The sequence below is a fragment of the Phoenix dactylifera genome, unplaced genomic scaffold (genome assembly GCF_009389715.1).
Source record: "Phoenix dactylifera cultivar Barhee BC4 unplaced genomic scaffold, palm_55x_up_171113_PBpolish2nd_filt_p 000311F, whole genome shotgun sequence".
NCBI lineage: Eukaryota > Viridiplantae > Streptophyta > Magnoliopsida > Arecales > Arecaceae > Phoenix > Phoenix dactylifera.
In genome coordinates, this window is record NW_024067782.1 from 381,676 (window position 1) to 393,825 (window position 12,150).

Below are 12,150 nucleotides of genomic sequence, written 5' to 3' on the forward strand. Positions count from 1 at the left end.
TGCTGGATCTGCAAGTCCGATCGGGTTCGTTTTGACTTCTTCCGAGACGTGCCGAAGAAGAGGTTGTAGGGTCGTATTATCTTCGAGAAGGATTGCCGGGTGACCCGTACGTGGGGGCAAATACTTCTTTGGGACAGCGTCTACGCGCTTCGACCTGCTTTCAATCAGGCTACTTTCTTCTACCTTTATTTTTAATTTAATATTAGTAGATTGGTAGGATTTGAAATTCTATGATATAAACTTATTAAATGCATAGATTTATTTTGTGCTAGAATAGATTTATTTTGTATTAAAATAGAATTATTTGGATGCCGAATGATATGCATGTATATTATTTCCTTTAAGATTTTTATTAATTGAATTTATAGATTTGTTTATTTAGTTAGGAGATATATTGCTAACAATCTCTGGTCGGGGCGTGACAGCCAGGATAAATGTTGATCTTGAAATAAACTCGAACAATGCAAACATTTATCTACTACCTTATTCTTAAAGAGTTTGGTGGATCATGAACTAGAATTATACCGGATGACGTACTTCAATCATTATCCAAAACAAGTCAGCAAACTTGCAGTCATTGTTGCCTACTCATAGACATGCCTTGTGAATCATAATGCTTCAACAATAATCGTTTATCCTGCCACCATGCACTTGAAGACTCAACATCAACTTTGTGTTGCCACCACCAACCACATCCATACCTGACTCTCCTCCTAGAATTCATTCCTCATTATAGTAACCACACCTAACTCATGAAACAAGATTTAAACTATAATTTCAGGTGGAATCTAGATTCTTCCTTTCATTAATTAACCATGTCAAGCCTAATTCTATCCAATCCACACCTACCCTGCACCTTATGACCTAACCCATGAATCCAAAAGTGGACACAAATACCTGACCCAAGAAAACAACATTAAGCTACAGAGTCGGTCTCAGGAGTCGGTCAAACGCGACATGGGACCCTGCCAAAAGTTCCGAGCTTTCCGTATCCGGCTGTTGCGCCAACGCGCTTAATCGGAGCGCTGAGCCTCTCCGGGGCTCCCCCAACCGACGGCTATTTCGCGTCCACGCGCTTTTGAACCATTCACAGCGAAAGAAAGCCACCACGTCGTCGTTGCCTCCCTCCTCGGACTCAAAACGTTGATCCAAAGAAGGGGGAGATCGAGAGGCGGAGAAGACGAAGGGGAGGCGAAAGCCCCCGGATTTGGAAGAGAGAGATGATGATGACGAAGAGCTCGATGGCGGCGATGGAGGGGCCCGTGCTGGACGACATCCTCCGGCGGCTCGTCGACGGCGGCAGGGGCGGCGGACGGGGCGGCGGCAGGGGCGGCGGAGGGAAGCAGGTCCAGCTCTCGGAGTCCGAGATCCGGCAACTATGCGTCGAAGCCAAGCGGGTCTTCCTCTCTCAGCCCAACCTCCTCAATCTCCACGCCCCTATCAAGATCTGCGGTCTGTTTTATTCCCCTTTATCTTGAATTTTTCTTTTTTCTTGTTGCAGTTCTTGCCATTGATGGTGCTCGTGATCGAGCATGAGGTGGTTTTGTGGAAGAATTAGGGCATGAGATCGCGAATTAATTAGGTTGCTGGGATTTTACTGGGTGGTTGGTTTTGAGTCTGTGCGAAAAGAATTTCTTTTGGTCGAGGAAATTTTCGGGGAGTTGTTAGATTTTTTAGAATTAGAAAATTGAAGGGATCATGATTTTGAGGGGTGAAATTGGGGTGGTTTGAAGAATCTATTGTTGGATTATTAGAATAACGTCTAGATTCTTTCTCTTAATTGTAAAAATCATTGTTTGTTGAACCGGGCGGTACGGAGCGTACCAGTATTCTGCACGGAGGACGTGGAAAAGGCTCATACCGTGCATAAAAACTACTAAAGAAATAAGGAAAAGGAAAAAAACCCTCCAATATCAACTTCTAGGATGATGCCAAATTGCTTCTTGGACCAAGTTTCGGTTTTCCTTCTGATGCGGTACTTGGGATTAGCTTGATCCTCCTATTAATAATGAGAGCACCTGATTGTTGACTAGATTAAAGGGGAACATATTGGTATGACAGTAGGAACTCAAAGATGCAAACAGATAGAAATAACCAAAAAAACAAATGGAAACATAGCCTTCTAGCGAGGTTTGTAAATGAAAATGAACAACAAAGATCTGAATGTCAACATGTTTCTATCTGCACCCTCTGTAACCATAGCCGTATGAACAAACCCTATCTGCCGATATTTTCGGTCAGCTTAAGTCTCCATGTCGAATACATTCATATGTAGGGATGCATTCTCTATTAATTTTGGTTGTTCATGTTCTTCTTAACATATCCATTCTGTCCCACCTTCTCTTCCTCATGATAATCCAAATCTACTGTTGTCTGAAATTTTTCCTCAAGTTTCATAATGCTGCAACTGCTCAATGCCTAGAGGCACCTTGCCACTTTGTCCACCCTTCTATGATTCTAGTGAACGTACTTTGGCTTCTTTCTTTGTCCATCCCCGATACAACGGTCATCAAATTTGACTATGCCCTTATTTTATCACTGTTGCATGCCATGTACTTCATCAACATCTTGTGCTTTCTAGCATATTTTTGATATTTTATTCAATTTTACTCCCGTTTTATTAATATAGGCTATATCACTTCTAATGAAATAAATAGTAGCATCTCTCCTGCTTATTGGCCTTGTACAGTGTAATGATCATATCTTTGGACTACCTGTTGGTGAGATCTCACAAGTCACTGCAATTAGGATCACCGAAACTATACCTAAAGCTTATTTTACCCCATACCTGCTGGAAAGAGGATTATTGTACCATCTTAGTATCTTGTTTCACCTTTAACACCAATCTAATTGGCTCATTTCGTTTTTACTACATGAATTCTTCAAGTCAATGTAGGTCATGTGTGGATTCAGTCTTTCCTTTCAAAATATATGCCAGTTCAAGTAACCTTCACAGTTGACCTACTCAATATATGCCAGTTTTTCTTAATCTCTATTCCAGTACCCATGCACCATGTGCATACTTATCTAACATATTTTTTATGCTTTAAATTCAATGGTAATTGGTTAATTTAACTTTTCGCCTTTATTTTTTTATAGCTAGTACCATTACCCTTCTTCAAACATAGGATTTTCCTTAATTTGTTTATGTTATTGAATAAGATAGTTCTCCTTTGATTTTTTTTTCATGAACTCGTATTCACTTGACCTTGATAGCTTTTTTTTTTGCAACTTAGGCGAGAAGTTATCTATAGTCTTTCCTTTATTTATCATGGTTAAGGTTTGTTACACAACCATCCTCCTTAGTTGCTTTCTTCTAAATTAAATCTTCAATTTGACTCATTTGATACACTCTGGAATTGACCATTTCATATTCTTTTTGTTTCACGTTTCTCCAAATTTGAACACTCTTAATGCACAACTTGATCTCTCTCTTTATCTTTTCTTTCTTAGATCTTGATTTCAAAAAAGTTTCTCCTCACCTTCTTTTGGGCCAACTTAGTCTCAATATTATTTTTTCTTGTCATTTCTATTGAAATGGATGCTCTTTTCCTTTATTACCTTCTGGATCTTAACGTATCCCACCAAAGTTTGTCCTATGTATATATTCCTTAAAATTTTTTGTACTTTGTGTTTAAACTCAAGAATCTGCCAAATTTATAACATGCTTGCAGCATTCCATTAGGGTTTCCATCTTTTTATTTCAAGTTTTTAACTTGAAAGCTGAAATTGATAGTATATTCTTTAACATTTCCCAAGAGTGGATTTGGTCTTACTTGGATTATGAAGGGTTAAAGTTATTCTCACTGCTCTTTGTTTTAACTCTAACCACCTATAGCAGTTTACTGGTTGGAGATGGTGTCACCAAGGTAGTTTCCATAAGAGTTGGGCTTGCTGTTGTCACAAACAACTACCTTTTGGGAATCCACCTGAGGCAGTTGAACTAGCCTAGTGCCTTCACTATTCTAAATGAAGCCCTGGAGAGTGGCTGTAGCTTTGTAAAAACACTTTCGTGAGTGTTTGAATCAAGGTCCGCCGTACCGGTACCGGTCGGCGTACCGGTGGCCAGCCGGACCTGTACGGTACCGGTCCGATCCGGTACCGTACCGGCCGGTACCGGTACCGTACCGGCCGGTACGCGGTGGTTTCAAAAACCACAGCGCGCGGCGCTGTGGTTCTAAAAAAAAAATCGTACCGGTACGAGGCCGGTAGCGGCCGGTACGGGCTCCGAACCGGCCGGTACGGACCGGTACCGGCCGGTACGGGCTCCGAACAGGCCGGTACGGACCCGTACCGGCCGGTTAAACCGAAAAATACCGGTTTTTTTGTCGTTCCGGTACCGGTCTAGGACCGGACCGGTACGTACCGGCCGGTACGGACCGGTACGGGCCGGTACAGCATTCCATGGTTTGAATGCTTATTTTAAGCATTTGCATAAAACATTAAGCAAATTCTCTCTCAAGGAGTGCTTTTCTCATTAACAAATCATCCATATAAGTTAAAGATTTTATACATTGAAATGACAGATGCAAATGGGACTGCTTGTCAGTCAACTTCTATATTTTTAAGGCTGGGTTGTCATGTCAGTATCGCAGTCCTATTGAAAATTTTAATATGCTTAGCCCAAACCCAGCTCATTTGTATACCTAACTAGAACTAATCTTAGTTACTGCATTGGTAATTGAGTAGGATATGCATAATTTTCAAAACTAGCTATTGCTCAGAGCATATGCATAATTCCAAAACTAGGGATGCTCAGTTCCTTTAGAATCCCTGAACAACAATTTTGGTTGGGTTCCTGCCAATGATGGCCATCCAAGTTTCATATCATCCACATAGAAGCCTAACCATCTCTCCTGTTGCAAACTAAATATTTTATGACCATATCTCTTCATTTCACCTCTTCTTACATCACATGCTTCTGAATCATCATAATGCCATATCGATTATTTCTTGGTTGAAATAGGCCTGATAGGACAGACACACAGTATAAAGGCATGACAAGCAAAGGTGCCTCAACAACTTATTGTCAAGTTTGGTAGAGATTGTATATTGGGGTCCTAAGTATTAATTCCCATTTCCAGTTTGGATGAGTGAAATGAGCTTCTTTTTAGGAGTTTTGACAGTTCTAGCTCCAGCTTCAATTTCTTTGGCCAAGAAATAGTAAAAAGTATAAAATAATTCTAAAAATTTAAAATAGAGAATGATTACCATCTTTTACATTAAAAAAGAGAGAAAAAACATAAATCATCAAGAAACAAGGTAGACATCACACTGGGTATATTGTTTGGTGGTTTTTTTCTGAAATAACACATGCATGTGTGTATGTATGTATGTATGTATTATGTTGCAAGCTTGTATGCATGTTTATAATTTTTTATAAAAAAAATTGACGTTCATGTTTACCATCACTTTTGATTATAATGCATCATATAGTAGTTTGATGACAATTTGAACGAAAAAGAAAAAGGTTTTCTATAAGGTTTAAGATTGCTAAGACCATGTTAGAAGTTTTCTCTAAATTTCTTTGGACTCCAATGTCAAATGCTTCCAAATATTCACATCACTTGCATAGTTTAAGCTTAATCTTGGGAACATATTTCTTGGACTTGGAATTAATTAGGAAATGACAAAAAAATTGGATGAATTGCCATATACACAACAAATTTGGCTCATACGCAAGTTTCAGCCAAAACTGTGAACCTGAGTCTGGATTCATATTAGTTTTGGTTAAAATGGATACATTTTGGTTTCAGAGTAGCATTGAAACTTCAGACCCTGGCATATACACATCCAGGCCCGCTATCACAGTACCAGTCCTAGTCCACTGGTCAATTCTAAAATAGGCTAGATAATCTCTCCACAGTTCATTTGAGCAATCAATTTCACTATCAAGAGGCACATTATGTAGTTTTTGAGAGATGGTATTGAGCCAAAATTCTGAAAGAGTTTTAGTTAACTATTAAATCAGTAAACTTTTTGAACTAAAAATTATATCAGTCATCATCCTATTATCCTATAACTGTGGCATCGTTGTCAGTTAAAAATAGTTCTTGTTCTTATTCTTATTTTTATCATTTAAGTTTGATTTGCTGACCTACAGTAGTCACTGGCCATATTCCTGCAACAAGGTTGAGTCGTCACACGAGTCCAATAGTATCATCATTATTGATATAATTTACTTGCATCATAGGAATCAAAATTCAAATGATTCAGCCAAGCCACAGTATCCAATATAATCTCTAAATATTGATGTGATTATAGCTTAGTTAGAAAGCTTAATCTTCCATTATTCTTGAATCTTATATGGTCATCAGCCTTTATTAATTGGGATTCCAACTTATTGTGTCTCCTGAAATTTAGAAGTAATATATGTTAATATTTGTGCCTTGTTGTCCTGGGAGTTGTCTCCATTTGAGGAAAATGTAAGGCAGATTGTAGGGGAAATTGTTGAGGTCTTGCAGAAATCATAACTGAAAAGCTGGAAATTTTGAAATCCTTGATCATTGTATAACCATTTTTAAAAGTTATCAGATTACATAAGTCTTTAATGAGCTGATTGGTAGCCAACAGAGTGTGAACTACAAGTTCATAATTGCTAATTGAACCTGCCTGGATACACTTCGACATACAGCATGCTATCATTCTGGTTCTCATACCTGTAAAGTCTGTAGATTTGATTATAAGTTTTGTCTAGGGTGTCCGTCTGACAATTTTTTCTGTTGGTTATTGGTAATTCTCTGTTGCATGGGACTGAATATACATGAATGTTGTGACTGTTTGATTCAAACTAGAATTCAAGGTTTTGCTTAGTTAAAAAATGTGCATATTAATTTATTGAACTCATACATATTTGAAAGTCCTGTCTCTTTCTAACATGACTGTCATGTTACAGGGGATATACATGGACAATATCATGATCTCATAAGGATATTTGAATGTGGTGGCTATCCTCCTGCTTCAAATTATCTATTTCTTGGAGATTATGTCGATAGGGGTAAACAGAGCTTGGAGACAATATGTTTGCTTCTAGCGTATAAAATAAAGTACCCTGACAACATCTTTCTTTTGAGGGGGAATCATGAAGATGCAAAAATCAATAGAGTCTACGGTTTTTATGATGAATGTAAGCGGAGGTTCAACGTCCGGCTTTGGAAGATCTTTTGCGATTGCTTCAATTGTATACCTATTGCAGCACTCATCGATGAGAAAATCTTGTGCATGCATGGGGGCCTTTCACCTGAGTTAACCAGTTTGGACCAAATAAGACATATTGAGAGGCCCATTGAGATTCCAGATTATGGTCTTCTTTGTGATTTGCTTTGGTCTGATCCCGATCCTGAGGTTCAAGGGTGGGGAATGAGTGACAGAGGGGTTTCATGTACTTTCGGTGCTGATAAACTTGTTGAGTTTTTGGAGAAGAATGATCTCGATCTTTTATGCCGAGCTCATCAGGTCAGTTAAATATAAAACCATTTTTCTCGTTCTTTTTTTTAAAAAAAAATGAGCTATCAAACATCTCTGATACGTGGAAACTCTCAGGTAGTAGAGGATGGGTACGAGTTTTTTGCGCAACGGAGATTAGTCACAATATTTTCAGCTCCAAATTATTGCGGTGAATTTGATAATGCTGGTGCTTTGTTGAGCATAGATGAGTCCCTTTTGTGTTCATTTGAGATATTGAAACCCATTGAAAATAGAGCTGGACCAGGTGGCTCCACATTAAGACCAATACCGAAGAAGGTAATGCTTTACCATTGTTGTGGTGTCTTTGTGCCAATGACTTGGTCATGTTATTATGCAATCAACCTTGTTGGTTAATAATGCCATTTATCATAAACTTGTTTTACTCGAACCCTATTGTAGACACTAATTGGTCATTTTGTTCTCTGTTAAACAGTTGCCAAAATGTGGGAATATTTGATGCCTCTACAGTTATGACTGATCAGCTCAGCTAAAAGAGGAGATTTAAAGGGCTTTGATTTTCTATGTCCATTTCTGCTATTTAGTCTGCTAGGAGTTGCAAGCATTTAACACCTGTGAAACCATCAGGCAGTCAAAAGCTTGTCTATTAATTTCCAGGAAAAATCTGTAAATTAATTCTGAACACTTTCTTTCTGTACAGCAATAAAGTATTATTTAGTGTAATTTTGATCACCTCTTTACCACTATCTACTTAGTGGCTTTATGGTATGTTGAAGTTGGATATGCTTTCAAAGCTCAAACTTCTCTCTGACGTCCTTCTATTAGAGGTGGGACCAATGCTCGTCTTGGTTTATGAAGCCATTCAGTGCAGCTATGGCATGTTCTAAGAACGGCACATAGTTAGCAGCAATTGAATTGGTCATCTTTCTTCCACTCTTGGTAATACTAAATTGCTACAGCATCGAGCCACGATTTGAAAGCTGGATCACTCTAAAGCAACAAAGTGCAGTTCGGCTGGAAGGTTGTCTATGGTGTGCTATCTTTCGCTTTTCTCACTCATCGAATTAGTAGCACAATGTAAGTTTTAATATATCGATTGTTACTATTGGTGGATTCAATTGCTCATATTTCATACTGCATTTTGCAGAGTTCATTGGTTCAATGTTTTAATGCTTGGTGACTGCATCATGTGAGAAATAGGGTCATTTGCCAAGGAGCTTCAAGGTCCATGCTCAGCTACTAAGCAACATGGACTTAAGATATCTATCAGACCAGACTACTTGGAACTGATATCTAATTTCCCTCTCTTCCTCAAATTGAGGGATTAATTCAACTCTCATTGAAGGCATAAAATTGTGGTTACTTTTAACCTCCTCTGTGGAGGCCAGGATGCTGACAAGCTGATGGAAATAAAGGTTCCAGATCTCCTTTGGGATAACTTGCTGTCCCACAAATTTCAGAATATATGAGCCTCTATTTTTCTCTCTCTTTTATGGTTTCTAGATTGCTGGGTGCTTTTCTTTGACTAATTTATTCTATCATGCTGACAGAGGCTGTTGGCTGTTGGCTTATTTCCTACTTTCAAAAGCTTATTGGAACATAATTAATTATAAGAGCCAAACTGCGGTTGGAAAGTTAAGATGCATTGTCTTCAATGCCCTTAAAACCCTTCCTGGTAATTATCCCGTGCTGTCGTCCCTGCTCTCTCATGAGATAGAAGAATTGTTGGCCAGATCAAGATGAGATAAAGACCTGAATCCAATCTCAACACCAGCCTTCAAAGGCTTCATCTGATGTGACCATACGCATGTGCTTCAGTCTTCATGGGCCTATGTTATCTTCTTTTTTCTGATTTTGTTAACTGTACTCATACTCATGTGAGTTGCCGTTGTATTTTTTTTTTTTTTTTTTTTTTTTTTTTTGCTAAAGAAAAGGGGTAGGGGGAGGAAGGGACAAGCCCAACCCCGCGTAGCAGCCCCCACTGGGCCCCCGCCCCGCCAGGAGAATGTTCGATGCGGGCAGAAATGGCCGTGTGTTGGGCACCCCGCATAGTTGCCGTTGTATTAAAAAAAAAAAAAAAAGAAAACTCACCAACAAGGGGATTGTTCGCTGGCCAGCTCATATTTTGATATTTAGCTCAAAATTTAACTCAAGTTTAGCTTTCTCAAAATTATATTAACTTTATTATTACAAAATATTATAATATATATATATATATATATATATATATATATATATATATATATATATATATATATATATATGAATTGTAAGATCAAGATATAACTACAAATTTATAAAAATAAAAAATCTGAAAGATCCCAGTTTTCTGGATGGGTGAACAGCTTAAGGCTATGTTTGGGGAAGCTTTTGGAGGGCCAAAAGGCACTTTTCCGGCCTCCTTCCCGCTGCCGCCGCGGCCCGGCCCCCTTCGGGCACCGCCAGCCTTGCGGGAAAAGAAGAAAGGAGAAGAAAAAAAAGAGAGGAAGGAAGGAGAAGAAGAGAAGAAAAAAGAAAAGAAAAAAAGAAGAAGAAAAGGAAAGAAAAAGAAAAAAAGGAAAGAAAAAAATAAATAAATATGTATATAAATGAATGAATGAATAAATAAATAAATAAATAATAAATAAATAAATATATTTCAATGAAATAAATAAATAAATAAATAAATAAAAATATTTGTAATTATTTAACCAATTTTATCACCTAGCTAGAAAATTTGTTAGAGAGATAAATGGTCATCAAAAGAGTGAAAAATTAATTTACACTAATAATTATAATATTTTATACATTTATGATTGTATTATACTATAAATATAATATAATATTATTGATGCCGGACCAAGTTTTAAATGGAAGAAGGAGAAGAGGGGAAGAGAAGGAGGAAGAAGAAGAGAAGAAGGAGAAGGGAGGAGAAGAGAAGAAGAGGAAACGTGGGGGAAAGAAATCTTTAATTCTTCATTAAAACCCTAATCAACATAAAAGTTCCCTTTAAATAGGGCCCCATAAGAACAATTAAAATAAACCCCTTACATTAAATAATTTCCCACAAATAAGCCCTAAAATACAAATAAGCCCAGAATAAAATAAACCACAAATAAATCCTAAAACACAAATAAACCCTGAAATAACAATAAGCAAATATGCAAATAAAATGGAGACCTAGCTGATGTCCCCATCAACTCCTCCCGGGTGAGAAAAACTCGACCCTGTCGAGTGTAAATCGGGTCGGCTGTCGTACTGCTCCAGAAGATCCGGGTCAAGGCGCTCCAACTCAGCTCGCGAAATCCACGACACATCTGATTCGGATCGACCTTTCCACCGAACAAGGTAACGTTGGTAGCTTCCTCTCCTGGTAGATATAACCTGCTCATCTAATATATGTTCTATGTATTCTCTGCGTGCATGAAACTGTGGAGGTGGAGGCTCACTAGCAGGTGCTAGAGCAGGGTGATCAACAACAGTGGATGTATCAACAAAAGGGTCAGAAGGAATGAATGTTGATTTCTTGTATGGGACTAAATCTTCAATATTAAATGTCGCACTAATCCCATAGTCTTCAGGAAGATCTACAACATACGCATTCGAACTGATTTTCTTTAGGACTTTGAACGGTCCCGCACTACGAGATTGCAACTTTTTGAACGTCCCCGAAGGAAGTCGTTCAGGTCTAATTCTTACCATGACTGAATCACCTACATTTAATTCTTTATAACGTCGGTGCAAATCAGCAAAGGATTTATATTTTAAGTTATTAGAGTGAATAAGCTTGCTGATCTCCTGATGCAATGAATGCAGGTGTGAAGCAAATGATTGTGCAGACTCAGAGACTCTATGTTGATGAGACATGGGAATCAAGTCTATAGGTTGCCTAGGTTTATAGCCATTCACCACTTCAAAAGGACTCATGCCTATGGTCCTATTGACCGAACTATTATATGCAAACTCGGCAGTTGGTAACACGAGATCCCAAGTCCTAGTATGCTCACCTACCAGACATCTGAGAAGACTCCCTAGACTTCGGTTGACCACTTCGGTCTAGCCATCAGTTTGGGGATGATAGGCAGAGGAAAATTTTAATTTGGTACCCATCATGCGCCAAAGAGTTTTCCAAAAATAGCTCATAAATTTAACATCCCTATCGGACACAATAGATTTAGGAAGACCATGGAGTCTAACGACTTCGTCAAAATAGAGTTTCGCAATCCTAGAAGCATCAGAAGTCTTAGAACATGGGAGAAAATGAGCCATTTTAGAGAATCGGTCCACTACTACAAAAATGGAATCGTGTTTGGTCGAGGTACGTGGAGCCCTAACACAAAATCCATGCTAACATCGTGCCACGGACAATCAGGAACAGGTAGTGGAGTGTAAAGCCCAATGTTCTGTTTACGTTGTTTGGCTAATTGACATGTGCGGCACTGAGCGACGATCTTGGCCACGTCTCTCTTGAGACTCGGCCAGAAGAAACGTCTTTCCACCATCTCAATGGTTTTGTCTCTCCCGAAATGCCCAGACAGTCCTCCAGCGTGTATTTCCCATACTAGAAAATCTCTCAAAGAAGTTCGAGGAATACACAAACGGTCGGAGCGAAAGAGATAATCATCGTGTAAAAAAAAATCATCGTGCTCTCTCTCTACTCCATCTCGTAAGGTCAGGTGTACATTACTAAAATCGGGACAGGTGGTATATTGTTCCCTGATCCTTTCAAAACCAATTACTTCAGTG

General features: G+C 38.6%; 1 protein-coding gene across 1 annotated transcript; it reads left to right on the forward strand.

The window, feature by feature from the left end:
* Positions 1 to 1,018: 1,018 nt before the first annotated feature.
* Positions 1,019 to 8,165, forward strand: LOC103719710 (serine/threonine-protein phosphatase PP1). Its single transcript, XM_008809078.3, has 4 exons — positions 1,019 to 1,452; positions 6,896 to 7,455; positions 7,543 to 7,743; positions 7,901 to 8,165. The coding sequence occupies exons 1-4, from the start codon at positions 1,221 to 1,223 to the stop codon at positions 7,922 to 7,924; spliced, it is 1,017 nt and encodes a 338-aa protein (XP_008807300.2). The 5' UTR covers positions 1,019 to 1,220; the 3' UTR covers positions 7,925 to 8,165.
* The last annotated feature ends 3,985 nt before the right edge of the window (positions 8,166 to 12,150 follow it).